This window comes from Nestor notabilis, unplaced genomic scaffold, assembly GCF_000696875.1.
Source record: "Nestor notabilis isolate BGI_N333 unplaced genomic scaffold, ASM69687v1 scaffold30223, whole genome shotgun sequence".
In the NCBI taxonomy this organism is placed as follows: domain Eukaryota; kingdom Metazoa; phylum Chordata; class Aves; order Psittaciformes; family Psittacidae; genus Nestor; species Nestor notabilis.
The window spans coordinates 1-9,569 of NW_009923804.1; the positions used below are offsets into that span (position 1 = coordinate 1).

Below are 9,569 nucleotides of genomic sequence, written 5' to 3' on the forward strand. Positions count from 1 at the left end.
GTTACAGGCTGGGCTTAAACCACAACACAGGGTTTCACTACTCTCACAGCTCACAGAAAAGAACTTCTTCCTTTTATCTAACCTGAACTTCACCTGTTTAAGTTTTAACCCATTACCCTTTGTCTCATCACTACAGTCCCTAATGAAGAATATTCCCTGTTGAAGAAAATAACATTATTACTCGTATAAAACTACCATAACTGGATCTAACAATCTGGTGGTCTCAGATGCCCTCTGATGTACTCGTCCAGACAACCCCTGGCATATCAGGGCTGAAGCCCACCTCCGTGTCCCATTGGGACAGAACTCAATTTCACTAAGCACTGTGACAGCTGCCACCACCTTGTTCAGATGAAGCAGGAGGACTGTGTTCAGAGTTCTCTGCATTGCTGTAACTCCTACAGTGTCACTGGAAACTGTGATAATTTCATAACACTTGAAAATGAAGTTCCCTCATTTGTAAAATAATAACAGTACAATGTTGGTAAAACCTCAAAAAGGTTTTGCAGTAATTAATGTCAAATGAACATTTCATGGTGGAAACGCTATTTCAGAAGCTAAATAAATAGTTTTGCTTTGCCAAGCCCCACTCCTTCCCCCCTCCCCCTGCTTAGTGCCCTACTTTGCTACTGTATTTGAATCCAACTAAGAATTTTCTTCTCAGGAAATCCTTCATTTTGAGGATAGGTGGGTATAATTGTTTCCACTCGTTCTCTGTCCTTGCTTCCCTTGACCATACCAACTAAAAAGGCTCCCTTATCTGAAGAAACAAACACCTTCCTTATTCTCAGACAATAAGCTTCACTCCCCCACACTCAAATTAAATAATTTAATACCTTTATTGGACCCTAACTTGTGATAAAAAGGATCCTCATTTTTAAAAGGATATTTTCTTTTCAATGCTATACTCCTTTTCTAATTAATGTATTCCATAAACCTAAAGCTACTTTGATTCTGTGGTTAATTAAAAAACTAAATATAAATCCCTTTTTAATGAGCTGCTCTGATTTTTTTTTAGTCTTCTTAATGATTATTCAGGACATTAGGAGCATATTCCTCCAGCCCTCATACTTTAAATTACCAGGTTGTATTCCCCAGCCGAGTTCTCTCAGGATTACATGCACTGCCTAACTAACATGCCCTAGAGGAAATATTACAATGTTGTTTTTCACCATTCATAAACATAAAACTAAATCAGCAAGTTACCCCTCAGCAGGGTCCAGTGCTAATGCCCGGGGACTGTCGAGATCTTTCCACACCAGCACTTGGCGATGCTGTCCATCCAGTTTTGACACTTCTATACGATTTGTTCCAGTATCAGCCCAGTACAAGTTCTTTCCCAGCCAATCTACAGCCATCCCTTCTGGGTAATCCAAGCCAAACTCCACAACATGTTCCAGTGCACTGCCATTCATAAATGCTCTGCTGATGGTCTGCAGGGATACAAAGATACACAGGCAAATTAGAAATTTTACCAGTCTGTCATTGGACTGGTCGCTTTCTTTGTTGCATTTTAAACACTTTCAGATTTTAGGCACCTCATAGGAAAGACGATCTTACAATATGCTACTTATTTGCAAGGCGAACAATGCTACTATTCAGAGGTAATGATTTACTGTACTCTATGAATGTATTCTGTGTCAATTACAATAGTGTTTCACTGGGGAAATAAATGGATAACTAGTCTGGTTCAATTAAGCAGTCTACATGCCAAAGTGACCTTAATAACTCAGTGCCAGCTTCGAAGGGGAAATATTCTAGCTCTCCCAGGACTATACAAAAGCATAGATGTTATATCATGGAGCATTATTTAAAGCAGCCTAATGAAAAAGTTCAGGACAGAATAGCAAATAGAATAAAACAATCTAACAACTGATCAGCTCACTAGCACAAGTCGTTCAATACTGATGGTTTAATTTAATTTCACCAAGTATAATTTCTTCTTGGCCTTTATTCAAAAGACTTAACTCTTGCCATTGTGGATCAGCCTCTGATAACAAATACAGCTAGAATTACATTTTAATAATACATCAGAGTTCAGACATTCGCCGATTTACTATAACCACTTATAAGCCTAAAAGTAAAGAAATAATATTAGAATGGTATAAAATTTTTTTTGGCATACATGGGCTTCCTTTCTGTGTCCTTAATATTCCCTTCCACACAGACTCCTCATACCCATAGCCCATCAGAAGTTAACATAAAGACCAACAGTTTATTTACTTCCCAGTTTAGATGCTACCTGCTAATTACGCCAGTTTGTGACAGCACACAGCAGGGAAGTTTGTATCTCAGTCTTCATTTGTATCACCCTTAAAAATTGATCAGCTTTATTTGTATTTCGAACACAGCTCAGATTAAAACCATACCTAAAGAGTTCAGCCAAGTCACTTCTCTCAAGCTCACTTAAACCCTGTGGTTTTAACTTTTGTGATTCTTCAGTTACAAAGGCCCATGAGTTATTGTTGGCACAGGTCTCAACCCAAATGCAGAAAACTTTCATTAAAAACTCATTTTTGGTGCTCACAATTCTGAATACATCTACAACCCATGGAAAACAAAGGGAATAACCAGACTCACTGATAACAGAGATAACAGACAGACAATAGACAGATTTCTGCCACTCCATTAACCACATTTAAACACCTACTTCAACCTTTTCTGATTTGTCAGTATAGACCCTAGATGTGTTTTACAAAGGCTGTGATTCATAATACATCTCATGTGCAGTAGCTACACAAACTAATGAATAGGTAAGACTCGTTTTCACTTCCTGACCAAAGACAAGGCTTCCCCCTCTTAAATATATCTGGCAATAAAACCTTCTGCCATATGGCATTCTTCTCAGCTTTCTGCCAGAAAAACTGAATTTTTGCAAACTAATCCTTTATGTGAAAATGTCTACATTACATTTAAATAATGTGGTGGGTTGAACCTGTATGGATGCCATGTGTCTGCCAAAGCTGCTCAATCACACTCCCCCTCCTCAGCTGGACAGGGGAGAGAAAATATAACGGAAGGCTCTTGGGTTGAGATAAGGACAGGGAATCATCACTCAGCAATTACCATCACAGGCAAAACAGGCTCAACTTGGAGAAATTCAACTAAATTTATTACCAATCAGATCAAAGCAGGATAATGAGAAATAAAACTGAATCTTAAAACACTTTCCCCCTATCCCTCCCTTCTTCCTAGGCTTAACTTCACTTCCTATTTTCTCTACCTCTTCCGCCACAGTGGCAGGGGGATGGGAAATGGGGGCTGTGGTCAGTTCATAGACATTGTCTCTGCTGCTTCTTCATCCTCACAGGAAGACCTATTCATGCTCTTCCCCTGCTCCAGCATGAGGTCCCTCCCATGTGAGACAGTCCTCCACGAACTTCTCCAAAGGGAGCCCTCCCCACAGGCTGCAGTTCTTCACTAACTGCTTCAGCATGGATCCCCCATGGGGTCACACATCCTGCCAGCAAACCTGCTCCAACATGGTCTTCTCTTCCAATGGGGCCATAGGTCCTCACAGGAGCCTGCTCCAATGCAAGCTTCCCTGGGGGTCACAGCATTTCCCTGCTTTGGCATGGGGTCCTCCCTGGGCTGCAGGTGGATATCTGCTCCACCACAGACCTCCATGAGCTGCAGGGGCACAGCTGCCTCACCATGGTCTGCACCACAGGTTGCAGGGGAATCTGCTCTGGTACCTGGAGCACCTCCTCCCTCCTTCTGCACTGACCTTGGTGTCTGCAGAGCTGTTTCTCTCACATTGATTCCTCTCTCCTCTGGCTGCCATTTACTGTGCTGCAGTTTCCTTTCCCCTTCTTAAATTTATTATCCCAGAGCCGCTACCACTGTTGCTGATGGGCTGAGCCTTGGTTAGCGGCCAGTCTGTCTCAGAGCTGCTGGCATTGGCTCTATCAGACATACAGGAAGCTTCTAAAAGCTCTCGCAAAAGCCACTCCTGTAGCTCCCTCCTACCAAAACCTTGCCACGCAAATCCAGTACAAATGATTCATAGGAGAGAATGCTGTTAGTGTGCCATTCTTAGTTAGAACAAGCTCTTTTACCTATCTTTTGAATCTTGTAAATCACCCTGTCTATCCATCCTTTAGCATCTCAAGAACCTTGTAGCAACCTAACAGCCAATACAGAAAAAACCTCTACCTTCAGTGAAATGTCAGTCCAGTAAATCCGATTGTCTGTCACATCAAAATCCAGAGCAGAAGCTTCCTTGACTCCAGTGAGTGGAATAGCAACGTTGTTGTTGTTCGTTTCTAAAGAGATTCGTCTGATGTCTGCTCTCCGAGAGAACAGCAGGAAAGCTTCTGGGACGATACAGGTCTTCATATCACTGATGAGCTCTAAGCCTATGGGGCAAGCGCAGCGAAGGCCTTGTGGTCGGTACAGACACAGGTGGCTGCAGCCACCATTGTCCTCTGCACAAGGGTTTGTACCTAAGCATGCAACAAAAGCAAAAACAATCATTGTAAACTGACTTCAGCTGGAAGATGAAGCCAGTCTTCATACGCATCAACGACACTATGAGTCCCTAAAGAAATACATATCGTTTTTCACCTTTTATTCTCTGAATGAAGTAATTTTTTCTCATCTCCTGTAATCCTTTAGACAGATGTTACTCTACTTGGCTGTAAAGACGGTGCTTGTTTTCCTGACCCCGTGAAATAAACCCAGCATGAGGGAAAGGGATCTGGACTCCAACAGCCACATGCTCCTGATTCACAGCACAGGCAATGTATAGACAGTAAACATCTAAGTAAACAAGTGTATGTTTCACTGCCTTTTGCAGTACACTGATCCAGTTACATACCCCAATTGTGTTCCTAGAGATGAAAAATTTGCAGATCTATTTTCACATCCATTCAACAGTCTCTTCTCCCCAGGATGCTAGTAAAGTAGCTCTTCGCCATACTAATTTGTGTACCTGCACATGCTGGAAATCCACCTACTAAGAGAGGCCTAGCATTACCAAGCTCCATTAGCCACACAGTTGGAAAGAGACCTGCATTTAAAGCACACGTACCTTAGGGCACCTTGTCAACATGGTAGCAAGGGTACACCTCAACTACGTTTGACTGATTTCCTGTGGTACAATCCAGACATGGCAACAAGAAGCTGCAAGCCTTGTTCACATACCCAGATATTGAAGGAATGTGATGAATCCTGTGATGCTGCAGTTAGACCACTACTGGTGTTTAGATAGCCAACAATAGCCAATTTAAAGCTAGACTGTGCTTTTTAACACCACAGACACTCCCGGGCAGAAAGAACTTCTAGTTATTTTTAAAGATGATTTTGCATTATTAATGTGAAAAGTACTGAACTGACCAAAACTGGCTCATTCATAGCTTTCTCATATTTCACATATTCAGACTGCAAGATGAAAAGCTGCTACAGCTGCAGTTTCATAAACAGCTGGGATAATCTAATGCTGGCTGTTACAAAGACAAGTCCTCATTTTCCATGATCCTTCTCCCCATACTGGATCCAGGACATTTCAGACCTATGAGCTGCTCCAATTTCCCTAAGCAGCAGAAAATTACTCATTTTGGGGAGTGCCTGGTTGTTTTCCAGCTTGATATTCTTCCAAATTAGAGAACTGAAGCACCTCACAAAAGGCCTACCCTATCCCAAACTGCAGCCTGCAGTTACCACGCAATAGAACTGGATTCTACCTATTTCTGAAAATGTAATTTGTTAGAAAGTAATACCTGCAGAAGAGCACTGCTGAAATTTTCTATTTCATTTTACTTGCCTGATGAGCAGTCTCACTCACCGATTATCTGGCGGACGTTTGTAGCTTTCAGGCCCATTAGATCAGGCAGCTGATCTATGATGATCTCTCTCTCTGCTGTGCGTTTATGCACACGTTCAATACTGCGTCTTTGCCAGTCTGTCCAATAAACATAGTCTCCCAACAATGTGAATCCAAAGATATGAGGCAGCTTGTCCTCCACCAGAATTCTTCTCCCAGTTCCATCAGCATTCATGACCTATGGATATACACAAACTTATTACATATACAGAATAAATCTGTCAGTGTTTAGCAGAGATTGATTAACTAGCCACTCCACTTATGACTTCAAATTAAAAAATAACCTCCCGGTCATTAAAATGCTATCAATGTTACACAGGGGTCTATTAAAAAAACAAAACTATTTCAACAGATACTTATTCTAAAAGCCATGGAGGATCCCTCATGTATAAGGTTAGTTTCATAAACAGAGCATAATGTGAAATTATGCTATAACATTCCTTATATTTGCTTTAGGAACTAGTATTATATGTTCCTGTTAAGACATTGCCTCTCTCTCTCGTTTCTGACTTATCTCTTGGTTTAGTTTTAAATGGGAGACACCATTTTACACAAATGAAGACAAGCTTACAATGTCAAGGGGTCCTGGCTCGACATCTTGTAGTCCACAGACTCTTCCAAGTGAGCTTTGCCCAAATTACAGACAGCAGTAAGAGGAGGCCCCGCATAAATTCTGAGGCAAACAGTCACGAGGATCTACAGAATTTGTTTATATTCCCAAATCTGAACAAAGAACCAGTTTTACATTCTTCAAAATTAAGTTCAGTATTTTCTGTGCTAGAAGGAACAGTAATAGTCTGTAAATAATTGCATGCTTTTGATCAAGACACTTGAATTTACTGTGTCATTTTTCTCTACTGCTAAAAAGAAGTCATACCTAACTTCCTCAAAGAGGCACTGAAAGGATTAATTGAACATATGTATGCATGTTCAAGTGATCAAGTACCTTATGAATGCCAAGTATTATTATTAAAAGTACCATACTGACAGGAGTGAGAGTCCTATGTTTTAAGCATAAAAATGATTCAGTACTACAATTTTATAGAAAAGTTCCTTCTAAAGTATTTCTGCTTGTTTCAAGTTTACAGCATGTAAAAAATAAACCCCACCCCACAACCTTAATATAAAAGCTTCCCAAAGCAGTGGGAGTCACAAAATTCAAGGCAGCATACCAATCCCTAAAACATTACAACACCCTTCTACTACCCAAAAACATTCCAAGTTAAAGACTGGGAAAAAGTGACTTATTAAATCACTGTTTTCAAATCTCACTCATTTGCCTTGTGGAATTAAGATAGCTTAGACAAGTCTGTATGATTTCCCATTCTTCTCATGGCTCAAACCCAGAGACTTGTGCAATGACAACCTTGAGGATCAATTGGTTTAGTAACTCTGGCTAGATGGATGATGTTTGTGGTCAGAAGAATTTCCTATCTCATGAGAAATGAGAAGGCTAGTTTAGAGCAAATCCTACCTTTTGTCTACCCAAGCACAGATTTGGAGGGAAGAAGGAAAGGAATAGAGAAACAGAACTGAAACCCGTAGCTTTCTCAGCATACAGTGTAATGTGCATGTTAATAAAATATTTTAAATTCATTAAAAAAGTGGAATAAAATGCTATAATCTTCACAATAACTCAAGAGCTCCTTAAAACTATTCCCTGCCATAAACTTCCACTGCTGCATTTACTCTCAGGATGTTAGAAAGGGAACTGAATCTTCATGTGCACATGAAAGGGGGTCTGCGTACTTGCTGGCTTGTAGTAATAAGCTTCACATTTATTTTTTAAAAAAACCCTCATAATTAATCTGTGAAATTGGCTTACCAAAAAAATCTTCAGTCTAGAAGCGTACACAGCACGCTTGGACAAATGCACTAACGCACACGCATCACAAAAATAAGATGAGCACTACTTGGTTAAATGTTTTTGGTTTTTCCCCTACATTCTCTCCAAGATCCTTTAGAAAGTTAAGCATGGTACTTGCAGCTTCACTTTGTATTACGGTGCATTTACTATCCTAAATCTGTAACTTATGTCCTTTTACACTGATAACCAAATCCAAACATAGCTTTTCCTATCACAGATTGTTTAGCTGGGCTCAGAGCCCAGCATAATTGCCTAATTCCTGGACTTCCTTTTGAAAACAGCCCTGCTATTGCATTTATTCTACTTCAGAAAATTCAGCATCTGCTGGCTCTCTCAATTACTAGCACCATGAATCCTACACCGTGTTTTGATAAATGATGTTGCTAAACAACAAACTAACTTTAGCACCAGGGACACAAATCTAAAATCTGTAAAATAAACTGTGAGTTACAGTCCTTAAGCCCACTGTCCATTCAAGAAACCATCACAACCACCAACCAAAACTGGTCATCCCCTTTTGTCTACCATCCCTTTTCTAACCATAACACAGTAATCTTAATTTCTGTAATGACTTGTTTTCCCCTCCCCCTTAAACTACAGAGATAAGCCATTTGCTTGCAGCTAATTAATACATGGCAATTAGTGCTTGATAAGCAGACCAAAAAGATACACAGAATGGATGGATGTTGCAAAGTGAGTCAACTAAAATCACGAAGTAATAAACAGTAAAACATCACTATCACAAAGCAGTATCTTAAGATATTACGCTTTTTGCCTTGTACTTAATAAAAGGAAGAGAATTCTATATTTAAGGGGGTGCTTAACTACTGGCAAAGAGAAGATGTATGGTGTGGGATGAACTTTCTTTGGCAAACTTTTGGGGAGCTGTTAGATATGCTTCCTCTTATAATGAAAGAAAGTCAGGAAAAGAGAAGGTAGGACTTAAGGATTAAGTATCTGATTTTAGTTAATTTTTATTCTGCCACATAAGAGTTACTCTGAAAGACAGCTTTATGTCACCTAGACAAAACAGGCGCCTATCTGAAAGTACTTATACATACCTGACATCCTATTGCCACTACAATCTTACCTGCGCACATCTGTGCAATATTACTCAGAATAAACAGCCACCCACCAGCAGCCAGGTACTACAATATGAATAGTTCCATGGCACCACATTGTCTGCATTCACTTTGGCTTTATTTTAGGAGATTTGAATAGAATTTCACCAATACTACAGAACCAAACAGTCTGGTGAAAGGCGGAAGGAAAGTGGCAATGGATATAGAAATGATACACATAATAAGAACAAGGAAAAAGAGACAATCACTAATCAGCCAATTTCAAAGGATTTCAGCATCAATTTAGCACATACTGAAATTCAGTCGACAACTGAGTCCTAGCCAATACTACTTTATGCATTGATTCCCCTTCTCCAGCCCCATATGGATCAGCTCATCACAGGGAAGCCTATCCCACAGAATCCCCCCTACAAGAAACCCATCTTCTGCTGCTACGAAGCAGTGTCTCCGGCAGTTTATGCTGCCTTTAACCACAATGTGGTGTGGGTTTCACATTCTGAGGCCATTCTAAATACTGCAAACCACAGTGAGGATATAGACTACAACAGGAAACAGATGTGGTGCAACCACAAACACTACCTTTCGTGAAAGAGCAAGTAGTTCTATGAAAAAAAAAGCAGCATAAAAATTAAATGGTCTTAGAAAAAATACCAGATATCCTGCCTGTAGGATAAGGGCTTTGCTAGAACAATAATGAATGCAAACCTACGGCCTCATGAAAATACAGCTTATTCAAAATAAATTAATCCTGAAAATGCGGTTGCATTTTAAGCTGCTGTACTTAATGGTCAGCAGG

At 40.2% G+C, this 9,569-nt stretch overlaps 1 protein-coding gene across 1 annotated transcript in view; it reads right to left on the reverse strand.

Moving 5' to 3' along the window:
* Positions 1-1,206: 1,206 nt before the first annotated feature.
* LOC104404012 (low-density lipoprotein receptor-related protein 6-like) overlaps positions 1,207-9,569 on the reverse strand; it is a gene marked incomplete at both ends in the record, with an annotated part of 29,959 nt that continues 21,596 nt past the window's right edge. The window contains 3 exons of the mRNA XM_010012333.1: positions 1,207-1,433; positions 4,156-4,445; positions 5,786-6,002. Coding sequence (XP_010010635.1) covers positions 1,207-1,433; positions 4,156-4,445; positions 5,786-6,002 — 734 coding nt within the window. The remainder of the gene's footprint in view (positions 1,434-4,155; positions 4,446-5,785; positions 6,003-9,569) is intronic.